Source organism: Erigeron canadensis, chromosome 7 (assembly GCF_010389155.1).
Source record: "Erigeron canadensis isolate Cc75 chromosome 7, C_canadensis_v1, whole genome shotgun sequence".
Classification (NCBI taxonomy): domain Eukaryota; kingdom Viridiplantae; phylum Streptophyta; class Magnoliopsida; order Asterales; family Asteraceae; genus Erigeron; species Erigeron canadensis.
Window position 1 is genome coordinate 909,536 of NC_057767.1, and position 22,065 is coordinate 931,600.

General features: G+C 32.6%; 2 protein-coding genes and 2 non-coding genes across 4 annotated transcripts; 3 read left to right on the forward strand and 1 right to left on the reverse strand.

The window, feature by feature from the left end:
• Positions 1–1,427: 1,427 nt before the first annotated feature.
• LOC122607912 (protein CHUP1, chloroplastic-like) lies at positions 1,428–5,785 on the forward strand. Its single transcript, XM_043780986.1, has 4 exons — positions 1,428–1,923; positions 2,084–2,190; positions 3,245–3,997; positions 4,848–5,785. The coding sequence occupies exons 1-4, from the start codon at positions 1,788–1,790 to the stop codon at positions 5,637–5,639; spliced, it is 1,788 nt and encodes a 595-aa protein (XP_043636921.1). The 5' UTR covers positions 1,428–1,787; the 3' UTR covers positions 5,640–5,785.
• A 2,518-nt stretch (positions 5,786–8,303) lies between these two features.
• Positions 8,304–9,746, reverse strand: LOC122607090. The gene has a single exon (XM_043780007.1). The coding sequence runs from the start codon at positions 9,744–9,746 to the stop codon at positions 8,304–8,306; it is 1,443 nt and encodes a 480-aa protein (XP_043635942.1).
• Positions 9,747–21,521: 11,775 nt separating this feature from the next.
• On the forward strand, positions 21,522–21,619 carry LOC122609605. The gene has a single exon (XR_006325355.1). It is a non-coding gene; the product is annotated as a small nucleolar RNA snoR27 (small nucleolar RNA).
• Positions 21,620–21,730: 111 nt separating this feature from the next.
• On the forward strand, positions 21,731–21,826 carry LOC122609604. Its single transcript, XR_006325354.1, has one exon. It is a non-coding gene; the product is annotated as a small nucleolar RNA snoR26 (small nucleolar RNA).
• Positions 21,827–22,065: the final 239 nt, after the last annotated feature.

Here is a 22,065-nt window from a genome sequence, read left to right on the forward strand (position 1 = left end):
CAACAAGTAGTCAATCCCAGTGAGTGCCGGGGTTTGAGGGAGGTATAATATAGATAATCTAACCCTTATCCAATGGTAAAGAGGCTGCTATCCTAAGGACCTCCGGCCTAGGGTATTACCCTTAAAAAATTAGTCTGGACGATTAACCGGAACAAAGCCGAAAGATAAAAGGAGATCTCGATCTCAGATCTAGAGAGAAGCCAGAGAAAACTCTCTCAGATCTATGTGAGTTTCTAACGTTGGTATCTTCTTTTTTTTTTCTTTTCTTTTTTTTTCGGTCATACATATTTTATGAAGCATCGAAGATATATTTTCTTTTTATATTGTGTTTATTATGTAATTTGTATGTTCTTTTTTTGAAAAAATCTTTTTGTTTTTTTGTTTAGTTTTTCTTTTGCAGAAGCCCACCACATAAAAGGATTTTTCAGAAAATTACAAACAAATATTGTTGGGTTTTTTAAGTGATATATTTTTATTCTATCATATCTTTTATGTTTTGATTATATATAGTCTAATAGAACTTACGACATTGTTTAACTTGTTTAGAATATATATTATATTTTTGTAGAAGTCGAACAATTATGCGGGGCATAGATGCCAAACAAACATGACCCTTGAGGAGTATGAGAAAATGGTGGATGATATTATACGTGGGTTTTACCAGCTATCACCAATATCCGGTAGTGCTCAAAATCAGCATGGTGATGAAATGCCTAACTTAATTAGGTTCCAAACCTTCACAAATTTGTGTTATACTGTTAAGTTTTTGCAATTGACATATTATCTATCATCTAGCTTAGAACATCCAAATATATAAGAATGACACTGGTCACCATCCGATATATTAAAGGAATTTTTATTTTTTGGGCTAATAAATTAAAATGATTAATCACTCCCCAATAAATATTAACTATCGAATAATAAATATTAACCATTGGGTTAAACCCCAGTGGCCAGGGGTGTTTCACTAAACCTGTTATGCGGGGTCTCGAAGGAGTTTACTCCAAGGTCTCGAGTTCGAGCCTTGATAGGTTCTCCTCGATAGTATTTTTCAATTAAGAAGGTGGTATGGTGAGAAAGACTATTTAAGATCCGCTTAGTGCGAGACCCTTTCGTTATATGATTAACCCACATCATACACGTTTAAAATAAAATTCATGTGTAAAAAAAAAAACTATCAGATATAAATTAAATAAAAATATGACATAGACAAAAACACCAAAGCCTTAATTGATTGGATCTCCATATATGTTTAATTAATTAACTAATCAAAGCTATTATTAAAGCTAGAAAGGCATCAAAGACAAACACGCAATTTGCAAAACCCAAAATTAAAACCAAACATTTCCATAAAAAAGAATAAAAACAGTTACTTACCAAAGTTTTCAAAATTCATTATTATGTTCTTTCAGCATAAAAATTCCCAACACATATCTTGTTTCAATCAAATTCATGAAAAATAAAACATGGGTTTTCTTAATTAGTTCATTTTATGAAATGGGTCATTGTCATAATTTTGATTTAGGTCAAAAATTTTGAGTCTTTAAAATTAAAATTTATATAACATGGGCCATGCTCTGTTTTTTCGTAATATATAAATCAAAATATAAAGGAAAATAAAACACGGGTTTTGTTAATCTCTATATTTTATGAAGGGGGCCATGGTCAAAATTATGATTTAGGCCAAAAAAATTGAATCTTTAAGGTTATTGAATTTGGGTCATACTCTGTTTCTTCTCAAGTATAAAAAGATGTAAAAAAATTAGGTTTTTAGTTTGAATTTGAATATGGGAAGTGAGAAGAAAGATATAAACCAAGTGGTTTTGAAAGTTGGACTTGCTTTAGTGTTTTCTCTTGGTGGGATGTTTTTTTCTTTTATTAGAAACAAAAGGATCAAACCTTCTCAATCTCCAAAATCTTCAGGTTTGTGTTTTTTTCTTTTCTTCTTTTTGTTGAAAATTTAGCTTAATTTATGTAGACTCTGATGCAGGCCTTTGAAATAGCTTGCTTGACGACTAGGCCACCTTGGTGGTGATTTTTGTTTTTTTTATGTATTTAAGTTAATGGATATATACTTGTTTAGATTGTAGTGATCATGAAAGCTTATTAAAGGATTCAAAAATTGAGGTTCATGTATCTCATAAGGCACCAAATTCTCTCCAGTTTGATCCTTTAGCTACCGATAAACATGTGAGTTTCTTTTTTTCTTTTTCTTTTTTAATTTTAGTATAATAATAATAACTTGTGTCAACTTGTAACACAAAGTTTTAAATACTTTGGTAGTTTTGATGATCTGTTGAGTATTGGTTGGTCTTATATTATTTTATTTTCCAATCTACATGCATTAGTTTGGGGTTGTTTTCCGACCTGATTATGATGATTTGGTGTCGCGTTAGTATTTTTGATAGTTTGGGTATAGATATTACATACCGCGTTAGCATAGTCTGGTTATTTTTGGCTGATAATTTATATAAATATATTAAGCAATCTTGATAAAACTTTAATAATAGATACAAAAATAAATCATTAAGCAAAATATTATTTTTCATGAATCTCAGAATTTGATAATAACAATTTGCTGCGACATTAGTATTTCTGATAGTCTGGGTAGAAGTGTGAATGATTTTGTATATTTAAGATCAAAATTATCAGATTTGGAGAATGTTGTAAAGAATTTGCTCTAAAAACTTGTTTATAAGATCAAAGTAAAATAACTACTTGCTACTTGGCACCTATCCTTAGTCTTAATCGACAGATATTCGACGGTGATTGTGTGAGTTGAAGTGATCACTTTGGAAACACACATCTAAAGTATCCCATATATGAATTAATCATGTGTGATGTAAACATATAAGGTTTCTTGTTCTACTCTATGATACTTAAAGTTTCAAGCTGCAACATAAGTCTTCTGATATAGAAAATGTAATTCTTTTCATGTTAAAACATGATGTCTAAATCATGTATGAACTATATGTTTTTGGTGAATTTTGAATTAGATACAACCTTTGACTTTGAGGTCAAATGGTTTGATTTTCAACCTCACGTGTGATATAACTGCTTGTCTGCTTCATATCTAAAAGAAACCTTCGATTCCTAAAACTCCAGTTCTGCTGCTCTGCTAATCTGTACTGCCAACTGAAATTTTTTAGGATTTGATATGTAACAGAACTGATACTAGTTGTGATATCCAGGATAATAAGTTTGACCTCACTTTTCACTATATTAGTTTGTATTCTTATTGCAGGGAGAGTTGCATACTTCTGCGCTCAATCTATCTCAATCTCCACATAGCAAGCCTAACGCAGATATAGATTCTTATCTTCTACCAGAATTTAATGACCTCGTGAAAGAATTCGATATGACTGCATTGAAAACAAATCTCGACCTTTCAATATTAAATTCAGAACCGTCCCAAAAAGAAAATTTGTGTATCACAAAAGAAAACAAGGAACAAGAAATCAAGAATCTAAGAAACATGGTAAAAATGCTCAAGGAAAAAGAACGGAACTTAGAGGCCCAGCTAATTAAATCCTATGGTCTCAAAGAACAAGAATCTGCTGTCAGGGAGCTACAAAACCGACTGAAGTTAAACAACATGGAGGCTAAGCTTCTTGCTTTGAAAGTAGAGTCTTTAAAGACTGATAACAAGCGATTAGAGGCACAAATGGTAGATTATGATAAAGTTGTAGTTGATCTTGAAGCTGCCCGAGCCAAAATCAAAGTTCTTCAGAGGCAACTTAGAGTAGAAGCAGCACAAAATAAGGAACGGCTTTTGGATATTCAACAACGGGTTCAAAAGATGCAGGAGGATGAACATAATGGTGGTGTCGGGATTGATGTAGAGATGCGGTTAAATATATGTAAGTTGAAGGATTTGGAAGCTGAAGCTGAGGACTTGAGAAAGTCAAACTATAGTCTGCAGCTTGAAAAAGCCGAGCTAGCTCAAAGGCTGGAGCAAGTTCAAAACGTTGGCACATCACTTCTGGAAGACGAAAAAGTATGATATTTAACTCATTTATCTTGCAAATCTGTTTGAAATGGGATTGAGAAATGCTATATATGTTTTAGCAAACAAAATAGAAACACATACTTTCGAGGTGGGTTTTACAGCCCCTTTACAAAGGAATAAGCTGATTCGGGTTATATCTTACCTCTAAAGGGTCAAATGGATGAACTTTTAGAACTTGATTAAAATGATATAGGTTAGATTTGTATAAAGTTCAAGAGAAGAGGCAAAAATGTTTGTGGTTCAACTAAAAGCCCATATATAATCATCTGTTTCGACTGTAGTCTAATCCCACGATTTCGCCACCTTTAGAAACTATTAAACCACCAAATAACTTTTCTCTACATTCAAAGAGTCTTTACATAAAGGATGTTGCCAATTTGGCGGGTTTTAGTGAACTTCAAAGTTATACCTAGAATATCTAAGACAACTTGAAATAATCATACCAAGCTACTTGTGGCCCAATGGTATCTAGTTGTATAACATGAAACCTTAAAGGTCATGAGTTCGAGATATGGAATTCGTATACAATAATCTTCTTGTTTGAAGTGATTTACTTTTTAGCAACAAAAAATTTACGTATTTTGGAATTGTCATAGACAGTCCTAAACAATGGATTATGGGCCAGATAGTGGCAAGGGGTTGATTGGAGTTACAGATCTGCTTCCAGTCAACAGGTGGTCTATTCTATAGAATGTCTGTTCTGTTAACTTGAAGCAGGACCACACTCCACATTGATCAAAAGTGATGATTAGTTAAAGTTGGCTTGTTCTGCATGTTAACTATTCTTTTTATGAATCGGTAGACTGTTTGGTTCATGGGGATTTTAATATTTTTGCAGACAGAAAAACTTAAAGAAGAACATCAGCTTTTAAAGAAACAAAACGAAGATTTAACCAATGATATTGAGCAACTTCAAGCTGATCGATGTAGCGATGTTGAAGAACTTGTGTATCTTAGATGGATTAATGCCTGCTTAAGGTACGAACTCAGAAATCAGCAACCAGGCCCAGGTAAAACAATGGCTCGAGATCTCAGTAAAACATTAAGCCCGAAATCAGAAGAAAAAGCTAAACAACTAATCCTTGAATATGCCAACAAAGAAGACGGGCTCGGAAATTTGTACATTCCAGAACTCGATTCCGATCATTGGTCAAATTCTCAATCTTCTAACCTCACTGATTCCGAGGAGCTCGATGATTCTTTCATAGATTATCCATCTTCTCGTAAGAGCAATTCTAAGTTTTTTAGGAAATTTGTAAAGTTCTTAAGAGGGAAAGATGGTCATAACCCTGACCAGAACCACCAAGACCATGATCCTCGTCAGCACCAACGTAGTAATAGTAGAAACTCGTCTTTCGAACAATCAGAATCAGCTGGAGAATTTAGGAAGTCGTTTACTGAGTACATACAAAACTCGTCAAAACGCTCTATGGATTTTAAACAGTTGATGCATAGGTATAGTGACGTAGGAACACATAAAAGAATCGATTCCATTGGTGGTGGTAGTTTGGATCCACATTCTTCCTTAGATGGTCAGAAATCTGACTTGGTGAAATATGCTGTAGCTTTGCAAGACTCGGGTCCAAATCTAACAGCCAAATATCGACGCAGATCAACCTCCATTGGTTAGTTTGATAAGATGTCTTCTGTTTTTCATAACTTACTTAGAAATGTAACTAGATAATGTGATCTGTAAATAACCTACAAACCACACTCATAAACAGTTTAATATGCAAAGGATGAAAATAGATACCAAGGAAAACTTTATAATTTGAATAGCATTGTGTTTATGCTCTCTAGTTTTTTTTTTTGGCAAATGCATCAAGCACGGTAAGTTGTAAACTTGTAAATAGTCAAGTTAACATATATGCATAATTTCGAGTGTGTTTGTAAGTTATGGTGCGTTGTGATCTGTAATTTTGCAACGTACTATTTAACTGTGCATTCAGCGATTCTGCTTTGGTGTTGTGCGACAAAACCTGAATTGAAGGATCCCGGAAAGTCGTCTGTGAAGTTGCAAGTTAAAAAAGAACGTGTAGAAAAAGAAATTGTGTTTAGTTTGATAGAGAATATGAGATGCTGATTGACAATGGCAGTCGTGTATAGAAGTACAAAACAAAGACGGATAACAAGCTAGTAGTAATGGATGATAGGAAGTATAGAAGGGATGACTGATAACAAGTAATGACTGTTGATAGGAAGTACAAAAGTGATCACTCATGACTGGTAGCAAGTGGTAATAATTTTGTTTTTGTGTAAAGATTTAGGAGCATAAGAAAATTCCCCCCCCCCCCCCTTTTTTTTTTTTTTTGAAGGTTTGGAACTTTGGATGATCTCTAATGGTGACATTTTCATCTCATGAATGGTCAAATGACATTGCTCTGATTTAAGTACTTGCGTTGATATGGTTGATATTAATTACAATGTATATAGCTATTGTGTGTTTCTTTAACCCTCTTTAAACCATGTTAAACTATTATCAATCTATCACCCTTAATGACTTGCAAATTTATTGAGCAAAAACCTATCAGTTAGATTAAGTGTGGATATCTAAAGTTACAGCAACAGTTAAGTTGTGTTCGGTCGGGTTACAGTTCCAAACGGGTAATGAGTCAAAAAGTATGTCATATAGCTGTGCTAAGTTCCTTAACCAAAGTTTTATTAAACGAGCAGAGTTTTAAACAGGGACAAAATTTACCCAACAGTAAAAGATGCAATCGAACTGACCATCTTCAAACAGTCAAATTGTTTGATAACCTCATTATTATCAGACATCTAGGTTAAACCGCATGTCTAGAAGCACATTTGCCAATGGCGTGCAACGTTGAAACTTGACATAAACCACAGTTATCATACGACCCCAATTTTCTACATATGCAACTCAATAAGGGTGTACAAACCATATGAGAGTAATGGTTAAAATTGAGACTTTTAGAGACCGATAATTAACGAGATGTATCGTTCGGACTTTGTTTATTTTGTTTATTGTGTGTTGTATTATAATACCTATCCTTTTTTCTGGTAAGGTGAATCCGTAACTATATGTAATGGGAGAAAAGGAAACAAAGGGAAAATGATGCCAGACTCGTAAAAGAAAATCTAACAACTGTGGGCCTTTGGCAAGGACCAAAACTACGTACTAGCCTCTTACTGGGCCTGCCAAAACGATAAGCCCCTTCTAGGTTAGGCCAGAAACCATAAGCCCATCACAACTCTTTCTCTTGATATTTAATTTTTTTTATTTTGTTTTTGTAATTGTGGATTGTAGACTTGTAGTTATAGAATATGTACAACATTAAGTTTTTTCTAAACTTGGCCTAAGCTGAATATGCTATCACCCGATAATCGGTTATTTCAATTACTTGGACTAAGCTGAATGATATTTTTACAACACGTTATAAATTATGATAATCTTACTGCTCAATGATAAATGTATCTCAAAAAATATAAATTATGAGTGCAAATAGAGTATAAAAATAGAATACGTAAATTTCAGTTAGGACGTACGATAAGATCTTTGTGTTTATGTGTCAATAAGTTATAAATGTATCTCCATAAAAAATTTATAGTTGCACATACTGGTATTGTATACATTACTAACAATAATTAGAGTACTGTTCATGTATCGAAAACATGTTTTTAAGTTTGCATTTGTGACCCTGATCACCCATTACATTTTTTTAATATATTTATTTGTCTTGACTAAGTCGTTAAGTCAAAGTTAAAGACCTACGTAAATTAATTCCCGGGTATATACTTGTTTTTCATAAAGTTTTGTCCGGAAACTTGTTTTATAATACTGAAAAACCATGTCTGTTTTGGAAAGGTATTCCAAAAAGAAAAGGTAAGGAAAAAATGTGCCATTTTAACTTAACTTCTTTGGAAAATAAAGAAGAAACGTGTAGATATGATATTTTTCTTCCACATGGAAGGACGACAAACTTACATTATTCATCAATCAAAGCTAGGGCTGCATGCAAGCAGCTTATTCAATTCAAAGAGAAACAAAAGGCGCGTGCGCGGCGAACGTCCAATCCCTTAACAGAGATAGATCGAAGATATATGAAAAATGAAATTAACTGACATGAAAAAAAAAAAAAAAAACCCAGCGTGCATGCATATATGGGGCGGTTGCCATGTTCATTTGGATGGTAGGTATACCACCTAGTTTTAACTGTACATCACCAAACATGTTTTACAGTACGTACAACATCATCGTAAAACACATTTAATGGCTAAAAATAGATATGATGGTATACAGATTATCACCCTTTTCATTTTGAAATCGTTATGATCATTTAGTGCGATGGGTGGCGGGTGGGGTTGCTTCTTCCTTCAAATAATGAATGTCATAGGAGGTGCTGCCTCTGAAAAGGCCGTCCTCCTTTAACGTTTCAATCCATTGACCGTATGGTGTAAGATCACGCTGAGTGTAGTTGAAAGGAACCTCGCAAATGCCTTTTGCAACCAACATGGTCACCTTGACAGTCTTATTAGCCGGAATCGTAGCTGTGTAACTCCCTTCTCTTGTGGTCTCTCTTGTCACGGACCCTCCCCACTCGTATGCATATCCGGCTTCCATTGACAGCTCGACTTTTGTCCCCGTGACGAATGGTACGAAATTGACTTCGAACTCCACCTTAACCCCGACGTTTACTGACACGCTGCTACTCCAGCTACGAGTCGTGGACTCAGTTGCGGAAAATTTGAAGGTCATGGTGTCGTCGTGGTCTTGGGACTCGTTGGTTCCGTATTCATAGTCCATTTCTTGAATAGTCTCATCGGTAATTCTTGCGTCAGAGAGCCGGTATACGACATCTTTGATCTCTCTTTTAACTACAATCTCCTCGACGATCAAATTCGTCTCGGGTGTCATCATAGACCTCACGCGTAAACAGTCGACGAGCTGGCCCTCGGTGCTTGAACCGCACAATCCACCTCCAGGATGTGGACGAAGAGCAAACACATTGTCTTGCTCAATGTGGATAAAATAATATTCGCCAGCACTAGACTCATCAGTTACAGCCGTTAGCCAGCCGCCAGTCGTCATTCTCCAGAACCCGAAATCATCGCTTATAAAATATCTCCCACCACCTCTGGGCGTGAGACGCTTACCAAGACCGCCACTTCCGAGATACAATCCGGACTGGAACTGGTGATATGTTACATTATTTTGCCTAATATTATTAAGGTATTTGCCATCCAGGAGTTGAGATCTGAACACGATTGGAGAGGGGAGCATCAACTCACTGGTATCCAATAGAATAAAAGAAGATAATGATCCAACATCATCATCCCCGGATAATAGTAGCTGCAGCACCCCCTCTTCATCAGTCGTTGGGCTTGAATAGTAGGCCGTTGCGGAGATCCCCGTCCCAACGTGGCGTAAGCGGACACCAGTAGTAGTAGTAGCATCATCAAGCTCTGGCTCGAACAGGGTGCACAACGTGCCTTTTGTTACGTCTTCCTCTTTTGTCTTGGCGGACGCAACAATCCAAGATGACGATGAATTATTAATTTGCTTCACCACCAAATACTTATTATTGAACACCGACCTTATGTGAAACAGCTTGCGGCCGGTTTCTCCAGCTGGCTCGGCTGCGAACCTGGCTCTTGGGCTCCGTATATCTTCTTCATCGAACTTCAACAACCCTTCAGATGAGTTATTCTTAGTTAGGCTTAAGTATTTACCTCCGGACAGCTGGAGCATGAAAATACTTGGGAGTAGTATTGCCATGGCAATATAATAATTAAGAAAAGAAAGGTACTAGCTAGTATTAATTGATCGATTAGTACTGTGTATCAATATTGATAGATGAGTTTGATGTGGTTATGATACGTAATTACTCATCCCTTATATAAACAAATCATCATACACACATGCATATAATACAATTAAAAACTGCATGTTACTCTAATTTTTATATTATGGGATGGGATAAACGCGGCTTAACTATTTAATTGTTCCCTTCATTTTAGGGTCATCGATCTATTTAAGGAGGACTAGACTTTTAATTAGCACATACGATTATTATATATATTTTATGACAAGTATAAGCATAACATGATTGGATAAATTAATGGATAGATAGAATAGAATAATGACCACGAGAAACATGCATGGAGTGAAAAGATCTGTAGCCCTCGTTTAGTCTCAATTATATTCTTGTTATATCATATTAATAATCAAATACAAAAATTAAATCGGGATTTTTGTTTATAAATGGGTATAATAAGCATCTATTTTTTTAACGTTCATGTCACGGGACAGCTAGTTGTTACATCCATACGGGCAGACAGTCACTAACGACCGATCCACAAATTTAAGGATCACAGAGGAGGGAAAACCCACCAGTGATCTTTGTAATATCCAACTTAAAACATGATAAGTGTAATACTCGTACTCATTCTATTTCTTAATCTCATCGTACCAAATGTCATGATCATAAGGATTTTTGGAATGTTGAGTTAGGTGAATTTCCAGTATAATTTTCGTGATTTATCTAAGTCAATAGAAAAAAAACTCATCATTTTGTATTTAATTCCATGTATTCAGTACGTATTGGATCAAGTGAAACCATTTTATATTTAAACATGCTATGATGTATGACATGACATATGTATTTATGAAATCTGCTTTGATTATGTAACTTTTAGATCCATAATTCTAAATATATATATATATTTTTTTGATAAATAGCCTAATCAGTTTTTAAAAACCTTGAGCATCTTGATTAAGAATAAAGGATTCTCCCATACAGAAAGTTACAAGTATAAACTACTCATTTTCTAATTTAATTTCATCTTTTGATTTCACCAAATGTTATAATTATCTAGTTAAGAGGATTAATAATTTTCTTATATTATTTATTTAAATCATTATAAAAAAATTTCTAAATATCAGAAAAAGAAAAACATGTGTTTCATTTTATAATATAACCTGTATTCACATAATACCATTTATCATGTGATTCGTTTTGAAATTTTGTTCATGCAATAAAAATTTTATTCACGGTATCATATGGATGAGGATGACCACGGGGACACGGGTGATACACGTGATTGGCTTTTCTAGTCAACCCATATAGGGCAGATGAAAATGTATTGGTAACCGGAAATATTATACCAAAAATGTTTCACATGTGGAAAATAATCTTAGTGGTAAATATCTTGGTTTGAGAGATAGAAGTTATGTATTCGATCATCATCCTATATAAAAGATGGGGGGTCTTTTCTACCATTTAGGTAGAGAATAGAAGCTATGTAAGGCTGCGCAGATGCTTCTAGAAGACATTTAGTTACCAGCTATTGGCCTTAGGGACTCGGAGTGGGGCAACCGACGGTAACACCGCCGCCGATTATGATTTTATGGCTCAACAATTTGAGCATCAGGTTCGGAACTGGCTACCCATAAAATTAGAAAGGAGGGACCCACATGCGAAATATGATCGCTTTTCCATTTAATGCTTCTCTTTTTCCTTATTTTCTTCTTTATATATATATATATATATATATTAGGTGTTTTACCCGCACGATGTGCGGTTATTAAATTTATTTTTTGAAAATAATTTTGACACGGATAATAAAAACAATTGGTTTAATGATAAAAAATTTATTTATAAATTACCAAGTATAATTTATATGTGTGAGTAACAAACAAACTTACATGTTAATAATTTTATTGAACCTGATTAAGTTGACTATACATGTAAAAATCTAAATATTTTTTTTTTTTTGTCAAAATCAAATGATGACCATAACAAATTCTATAAACCCCAAAATAGTTTATTAATATTTATATTTGATGAGAATTTATTAAAATATCTTTGCCATATATAGAATTTTTGGAATTCATTAAATATGTTTAAATAAGATAGTTATTATAAAAATATATAAAAATGACACATGGGATAAAAGCTTATGTGTCAATTTTTAAAAATAGCTTTAAATTGAAAGAAGTTTTAAAATATTAGGATAACTACTTTTTTAATATATATATATATATATATATATATGGTAGAGATCCAGAGAGAAGGTTTTTAAGGGAGAGAATGTTCGTTTTTTTTTTAGCTTATTTTTTTTTCACTTTTCTTATTTTTTTTTCACTTTTCTTATTCTTTTTTTTAATTAATTCAATCCATAAAAAAATAAATAAAAATAAAAAATTTCTAACCCGAGTTAGTAAGTTATACATGTAAGGATACGGTACGGGCTTCGCCCTTAAGGATATTAATAAGGGGTAGCTGGTAGGAGTTACGGGCTTCGCCCGTAAGTTATACATGTAAAATATGACCTATCACCCTCTATGATCTATCACTCCCACCAGCTATCCCTTATTAATATCCTTAAGGGCGAAACCCATACCGTACCTTTACATGTATAACTCACTAACTCGGGTAAGAAATTTTTTATTTTTTTAAATTTTTTTATGGAATGAATTAATTAAGAAAAGAATAAAAAAGTTAAAAAAAGACAAATAAATAAAAAAAAATAAACTTTCTCTCCCTTTCTCTCCTTAAGAACTTTCTCTCTGGATCTCAACCCTATATATATATATATATATATTTATGTATATAATATGTGTACATGTGTACATGTGATCATAGCAATATTCGTGCACATGTGATCAAGAATCCAAATCTCCACATAATTGTATAACGGATGATAATATATGCCTCCACACAATTATAAACGTCAAAATTACACATAAGTTATTCATAAAACAGTCAAAAAATAATTTTCACGTAAAGAACAATCATCGGTTGGGCTTGATTTGAAAAGTTCTCAAAGGTTCTCGCAAAAAAAAGGGTTCTCAAAATAACTTTTCACTATATATATATGTATATATATAGACTCTCTGTGTGTATATATTGCATATGAAAAAGACGAAGGCACAGGCGGGTCGCACAACTTCCCTTTCTTTCTTTTTTTTGTTGAGTTAATTGCACGATTGATCCCTGTGGTTTACACCTTTTAGCAATGGGTTCCCTTTTCAAGAATCATTGCAATGAGGGTTTCTAATTTGAGAATTTTTTGCAATATTGGACCATTTTTGACGGGTCCGTTCGGAAAAGTCGTCAAGTACTCACATGTCACTCACATGAGGGGTATTATTGTCTTGTTCATATGTTTTTTTTCTTTTCTTTTCAAAATTTTTATCTTTTACCACAAACATGCAAAAAAAACTCATCCATCCAATGATACAACCCATTTTCACCAAACCTTTTCTCTTTCTCTAAACCTAAATAAAAACCTATCTTTCTTGAACAATGTCATAGATTCTCGACAATCGAACATTGCTAAATCATAATCACAAACTACAAAAGTTAGATGTATGCATATATATACATATACACACAATCAAATGGATTCAAATCCTAAAGAAGGTCAGGGTAGTGGAGGCAGTTGTCGCCGGCGAGAGAATAGAGGAAGAAACCGGTGGTGGAGGTCAGTAGTTCAGTTATCAGCAGCGAGAGAATGAAAAAAGGAAATGAGTGGTTGTTGTACAATTTCATTATAACCTGAACACCGCCATGCAGTGTCGGCTCAAGCATTTTAGAGGCCTTAAACAAGACTAATTTTGGGGATTTAGTTTTTTAATCGCTAGTTCAAGCTTATAATCTACACCAAAACAGAAGTAAGAACATCAGTGAATCATTTTTGAAGAATAGGAAAATTAGTGAATAAGCTTAACCAGATTTATAGTCGAATTTAGAGACCCTTTGATTTCTCCAAATCATAAGACACAAACATTAACATCATAATTTGAGAGAGAAAATCTTTTCAATTTTCAAGGATTTAGGGCTCAAGAATTGAGGGGCGTGACTTGTGAGGCAGTGACTTGTGCTTTTTTTTTAATTAACCGTTATAAAATAGAATTAAGTATATATAATATCCATATGCTAGCTAAATTGGGGGCCTATTGTATTTGGGGGCCTCAAGCACCTGCTTGACCCATATATATATATTTCAGCTGGCCATGCCGCCATGTCGTCGGAAAAGAGGTCGACGTGGTGGTGACCATTGTCATCTGACCACCACCCTTTTACTTCATGTTCTTAATTTAGAAGCTGGTAATTGTATCCTATCATGGAATCTGAAAGCTAAGGTTTAGAACTATGGTTTGATTTCAAATCAATTTGGAAAACAAATTATTGTTTATCCTTTTATTTGATAAATCTCAAATTTTTTGTTTACTCTCCCTTTTCTTTCTCTGTTCATACATACCCTTAATCACCACACACACTTATTAATTTACTATTATTAGTGTTTATCCTTTATATTTGATAAAAAAAAATATTTAATTTTAAGGAATGAACGATGGTCATGAGAATTAATTTGATGTTAGGTACTGATTTAATCAGTACCTCATGTCCATATTTATCCAATAATCTCATATTTATCATATATCTATCATATATACATAATGTAATATTTATTATATATTTACTATATATTGATGTATATATCTACTTTAAACTTGTAGTTTATCTGGATGGATGATGAGATGTATGATGATGAGATTTGTTCTTAGAATTTTGTTATGATGAGATTTGTTATAGCTGGATTTGTTGAATCTAAATTTAATCAGATATAAAAAGGAGGATGAGGGCATCTGGGGGAAGATGAGGTGTAAAGTACAAAAATGCCCTTGCACGTGATGTACATGTACTAAGTTGACGACTTTCATTAACAGGTCCATCAAAAATGGGCCAATAACGCAAAAGAAATCTTCAACTAGGGACCTCATTGCAACGATTTATGAAAAGAGACCACCATTTCTAAAAGGTATAAATCACAAGGACCAATCTTGCAATTAACTCTTTTTTTTTGTTAGTATTGATCTTTTACAAAATAATATTTACAAACAAACCCTACAAATTTAGTTAGTTTTTTATATGTTATAATTTAAATGTATTTGTTTGATTTCATTAATGTAATAGATTTTTAAGTTTAAAAGGAAAAAAAGAAAAGAAAAAAAATTAGGAGGGTTGAAAATTTATGGAGCGCGAGAAAAATGGTTAGGAGAATTAGTTGAGAGAGTTAAAAGGTTAAATTGAGATATAAGATTGTTATTGGTGGAATTTGAGATGGTTGATAAATTCAATCTTCCCCACTCCTTTTCCTCATATAGTTATAGACGTTTGCCGGTTAATTAAGTTAGATGATATTTATTTATCATGGATTCATTGTCTTTGTGTTGGGACATTTGTATATATGTATGATCAGCTAGTAACCCCAAATTAGATTAAGTTTTATTTGATAATCAAACCATCACAAATTGGTTAAGTTTTAAGATTTTTTTCCGTTATCTTTAATGTCGTTAATTGGTGAACATTTTAATTAGTCATCCATATCCTTAAATTAATTATTAGATTATTTATTAAGAAAATCTATCACTTTCCAAATCAGTAATGTGCAAAATTGGTTTCTACCGAATATATAAGGAATAAATTACAAAATGAAGTATATGAACAAAGTATATGAATCACGACATTTTATTATACATATTAGTTTTTGGGTGCTTGCAATGTCTTCATGCCCAGGATTTTCTGAGAGTTATCCTGATTGACTGTTTGGACCAATGCATGTTCGCAGTAGAGTATTGGGTCATCCTCAAGTATTGTTTGATGATTCCCATGTCTGTCGCAAGCCATACCTGGATAAGTATGGAGAACATGCGGTTCATTTCCCGGGTTTAAAACCCAATTAAACGAATTTGGGACCCACAAACAAGCAAAGACGTGCGTTCAATTTTGGAAGCAACGATACGGACGCGGCTCGAACGCAGGGGCTTCCTCTAACGTTTTCGATTTGTTCGGCGTCGGACGCGCGTCCGACATGCTATAAGGAGCGACCTTATATATCATATATAATATAACTAGTGTTCAGACCCGTCCAATGGACGGATAGTCTTAAAATATATTAATCAAAGTTAAAAAGTTAGAATTTAAATATATTAAATAGATATACCAAAATCAACTTGGAAATTTGCTAGCTGAATAGCCACCCCATCGGTCAAAATACTCCAAAAATTATCCGCCCAAAGAAGAAACATACGAAAATTAACTCCATATAAATATTGATTTCAGTTTACCTCTTTTTTTTCCAACTTTAGTTAAATAAAAAATTTACAGTTTCTTATATTTCTAAAAGTGTAAACTATATAAAAGTATAATTAATTATTTTTAAATTGGGTTAAAGTGTAAATTGGTGATGAAAAATCAAAAAGTGTAAGTTAATTATTTTAAATTGGGTTAAAGTATAACTTGGTGATGGAAAACCAAAAAGTGTAAATTAATTGTTTTAGATTAGGGTTAAAGTGTAAATTGATGATGGAAAACCAAAAAGTGTAAATTAATTTAGATTAATATTAAAAAATTAGAGATTAATAAGGAGAGAGGATTAGACTCAAGAAAGTGGATTAGGGGTGCCAAGTGTACCCTCAACTCCTTTTTTTAGTTATGTTATAGATAATAATCAAATACAATGATTAAATCGGATTTTTGTTTATAAATGGGTATATAAGCATCAATTAACGGGTGATCGTTGTAACATCCAATATTTAAGAAAGGGATTCCCTCAAGTTACTCAACTTGACTAGTCAAGTTAAATAAATCTTCACCCTTGATTTAAAATCAACGGTTAAGATTAAAAGATCATTTTTTAATCTTAACTATTGATTTTATTTGCCATAATTTGACCCATCTAGTTATCTATAATTTGAGGGAATCTCTCCCCAACATTAAAAATATGGATGACTAATAAAAATGTTTGCCAAATAACGACATTAAAGATAAAGGAAGCAAAACTTATAACTTAACCAATTTGTGATGGTTATCAAGTAAAACTTAATTTAAACAGCTGATCTATACTATATTATAAAGTAGATTTTTCCTAGATTTTTAACATGGAACTTGAAATTTTCAATATTGATTTTAAGTAATTCCCCAAAATGTCCCTCCTATCTATTCTATATTTACCTAAAATAACTATAATACTATTTATCTCTCCTTAAATCTCAACCAATCATCTTTTTTCTCTCTCCTGCATAAATCATTTATTCTTCCTATTTATTCAAAATCTTTTATTTCAAAAACCGTACATCGATAAATTATAAAAAAATGTATGGGTGTTCTTAAAGTTTTATGCTCTTTCATTAGATATGTCATTCGATATAGTTTCGACAAATTTTTAAATCTGAGGGCAGAGCCCGTACGGCTAAGACATTTGACTATCATACTTTATGACATATCAACTCCTATAACCTATCACACTCTATGACATAGGTATCACCACTACCATCTCACCGCCGCAACGCACGGGTACTTGCTATCGTCATACCAAAAGCATACTAAAAGATTAAAAGGTATATACAAATGTCCCAACACACAAAGACAATGAATCTATGATAAATAAATATCGTCTAACTTAATTAACCGACAAACGTCTATAACTATAAAGGGACTAGGAGTGGGGAAGGTTGGATTTATCAAGGGTTAAATCTATAAAAAGGTAACCTATTTACACGAATTTTCTATTAAAGGTAACCTATTTTGTTTTCGTATAATCAAGGATCCTATTTTCAAAAAAATTCCTAATAAAGGGTATCTCGTTAGTTTTTGACAGACGGAACTCATTAAGTGCCACATCATCGATGCCACGTCATCAGTTTTGCTGACGTGGCACTTGACTTTAACCGGTCAAAGTCAAGTGTCATGTCAAAGTCAAAGTGTCACGTCAGCAACTGATGATGTGGCATCGATGACGTGGGACTTAACGACCCCCGTCTGTCAAAAATTAACGTGATACCCTTTATTAAGAACTTTTTGAAAATAGGAACCTTTAAATATACGAAAACAAAATAGGTTACCTTTAATAGGAAATTCATGTAAATAGGTTACCTTTTAATGGATTTTTCCCATTTATCAACCCTCTCAAATTCCACCAATAGCAATCTTACAACTCCATTTAACCTTTCAATCCTCTCAACCAACCCTCCTAACCATTTTTACTGACGCTCCATAAATTTTCAACCTTCCCAATTTTTTTTCTTTTTCCTTTTTCCTTTTTAAACTTAAAAATCCATTACATTAATGAAATTAAACAAATATTTAAAAAAAATATATTTAAATTATAACATATAAAAAAATAAACTAAATTTGTAGGGTTTGTTTTGTAAATATAAAATACTATAGGGTTATTTTGTAAATATCAATACTAACAAACAAAAAAGAGTTAATTGCAAGATTGGTCCCTGTGATTTATATCTTTTAGCAATAGGGGTCTCTTTTCAAGAATCGTTGCAATGGAGTTCCTATTTAAATATATTTTTACAATATTGGTCACTTTTTTATGGATGAAAGTCATCAACCGAGCACATATACATAACATGCAAGGGCAATTTTTTTATACTTTACACCTCATTTTCCCCTATATGCCCTCATCCTCCTTTTTATATCCGATTAAATTTTGATTCAACAAAATCCAGCTATAACAAATCTCATCATAACAAAATCCTAAGAACAAATCTCATCATCATACATCTCATCATCCATCCACATAAACTATAAGTTTAAAGTAAATAGATAAATACATCTATATATGATATCATATTAGTAAATATATAATAAATATTGCATTATGTATATATATGATAAATATGAGATTATTGGATAAATATAAACATGAGGTATTGATTAAACCAGTGCCTAACATCAAACTAAGTCAATCATTACTTCAATCTATATTCTTTTATAAATAATATTGTATTTCTTAAAATTCAGCATTTTTTTTCCCTAGATACACATGCTTAAATATAAAACCCTTATATACCATTCTTTTCACATTCTCACAATCATTATACACTCTAATTGACCTTCTATCACCCTTTGTCGTCCCCCTTCTTCTCCACTGCCTCTCTTTTATATTGTCATTATCTTCCAGCCGCCGCATCGCGCGGACACTATGCTCGTTAATTCTCATCACCATTGTTCATTCTTTTAAATTTATTTTATTTTTTTTTATCAGCGATGAAGGATAAACACTAATAGTAATAAATTAATAAGTGTGTGTAGTGATTAAGGGTATGTTAAATAGAAAAAGAAAAGAGAGAGTAACAAAAAAAATTTTGAATTTATCAAATAAAAGGATAAACAATAATTTGTTTCACAAATTGATTCCAAATCAAACCATAGTTCTAAACCTTAACTTTCAGATCCCATGATAAGATACAATTACCAGCTTCTAAATCAAGAACATGAAGTAAAGGGGTGGTGGTCAGATGACAATGGTCACCACCAAGTCGACCTCTTTTCCGATGACATGGCGGCGTTCAGATTACAATGAACTTGTACAACAACCACTCATTTCCTTTTTCCATTCTCTTGCTGCCGCTGATAACTAGTGTATAATGTTTATTACTTAAAATGTTCTATTTATTTACAATTTTATACAACTTTTTATACTAGCATTAATTAGTTTAATGTATAAGATTGATTGTAGAACTTGCCGTTGAGAACAATTGAAGAACGAAAGGAAAGAAGTTGGTAGGTCACCCTATTCAATTTTGGCACCGATTTGATGCCCTGTGCCGCTTGCCAAATCCTTTGTTTGACCATATATGTATAGGCTAAATTTTGTACTAAGAATAAAAGTAAAGACTCGAAAATGTTGATACACCATACAAAAATTAATAATTACATATGATCTATTTTTAGTTATTAAGTAATGGGAATAGATCGATTTAATGTAAATAATTTAAAAAATGTTATAATTATAAATAAATTGTATAAATTGAGTTGACACCGAGTTTTATATCTGTGGTTAGTTGACACCAACAATTTTTTTTTGACTTTTTCACGAGTACTTCTTTGGAATTGTAGTTAATTAGTTGACAAATGAAACGGGCACCACTCAGATACTACCGAGATTCTCTTGTAAGGTACTTTTTTTTACAACAAATTTAGTCTCTGCCAACACCACCAACATAGTAATAGTAGTAGAAACTCGTCTTTAGAACAATCAGAATTAGCTGGAGAATTTAGGAACTCGTTGAGTACATACAAAACTCGTCTAAACGTTCTATAGATTTTCAAACGCTGATGCATAACCTAGGTATAGTGATGTAAGAACACATAAATGAATCGATTCCATTGGTGGTGGTAGTTTGGATCCACATTCTTCCTTGAATGTTCGGAAGTCTGACTTGGTGAAATATGTAGCAGCTTTGCAAGACTCGAGTCCAGCCAAATATATCCTCCATTGGTTAGTTTCATATGATTAGTTCATTACTAAGAAATGATAGGTGCTATTAGGAAAAAAATTTCAAAGGGGGCAAACTTAGAAAACTTATGAAAAAAAAATCTAAAAGGGGGCAAAATGTTAAAAACCTATAGAATATTTTTAAAATTTTATGAAAAATTTAAAAATACATAACAAAATTTAAATTTTGAGGGGGGTATTGGACCCCCTTGTCCCCCCCCCCCCCCCCCCCCCCCTTAGTACCGCCCCTGTAAGAAACCACACTCTTGAAAAATTTAATTAGCATTGTGTTTTAGTTTTTTTCTATATTTCAACTACAGTTAATATATCTACAAAATTACAAGTCGGTTAATCGAACGAGTTTCATACAAAGAACCCGTGATATTGCTATAAATAATCTATGTGATCATTTTATGTTTCTGCTCATTTTAATCATACTGTTATACAATTTATCTTTTCTCATATCTATACTATATTATAAAGCAAATTCATTCCAGATTTTCAACATTGAATTGAAATTTTCAATATTGATTTTAAGTACATCCCCAAAATACCTCTCTCATCTATTCTATATTTATTTAAAATAACCATAATACCCTTTCTCTCTCCTCAAACTCAACCAATCATCTTTTTCTCTCTCATCCATAAATCATTTATTCCTCCAATTCATTCAAAATCTTTTATCTCAAAAATCATACGTCGATAAATTATAAAAGTTGTATGGGTGTTCTTAAAATTTCATGTTTTTTCATTAGAGATGTCATTCGCTATACTTTCGATGAATTTTTAAATCCGAGGGCGGAGGCCGTAGGCATTTGACTATCACACTCTCTGACCAAGCTATTACCCCCACCATCTCATCGCCACAACGCGCGGTTACTTACTCTCGTTGATTTAAAAGTCCGACTATCCATAAATTTTTGCCGAGAAGTTTGAAATTTTAGTATAACCTACTTGAGACTTGAGAAACCCTACTTGAGAAGTGTAAACCGTTTTCTACAATGTTGGGCCAAAAGTATTTAACTGGGCTTAAAATAGGTGTACCTTTGTTTTGAACTAGCCAGGCCCATTTATATCGATCAATATTTATATCAGTTGTCACTAGGGTTTTAGCATACCATCCTGCATTCCTGCTTGTGCTGCCGCTATAAATATTCATTCTCTCTAAACATTCATATTTATATCATTATATATTTTTTCTTTTATTATTATTTTTCGTAGTTTTATTTTATATCATGTATAAATATTGAAAGGATCAGTGATGTTTATATTGAAGAAACTGCGTTATCTATCTGTTAATTCCTTTTATTAGGAACTGATGACAAAATATTCTTCCTGAGATCCTCTTTTTTTTTGCTTTTTTTTTTCTCACAAGTTTTATTATAAGGTGTGAGGGATTATTTTTTTTAGATGGGATTTATTATTCATATGTTGTTTAATTTGGAAAATATGGAAAAAATAGCATCAATGATGATGATATATACAACTTTGTTATCCTTGCACTTTGATTCATAAAATGAAGAAAATTATGGGGAAAGTAACTCTGAGATGCTTCTTCTTTTTACTGTGTTCTATTACAGTATTATTTATTTTTTTACTGTTTAAAAATCATCTATTTTTGGTTGTTACTTGTAATTGATTTATTTTTTTTACATCAACAAGCTGGGCAAAGACCATCAAAGATATCTTTTATAAAGATGTGATTAAATATTTTTATACAATAATTAGAAAACCTAAAAAAATACAGCACATTTTGTATATTATTTTAAACATTTTTCAGTTTTTAAAACTTG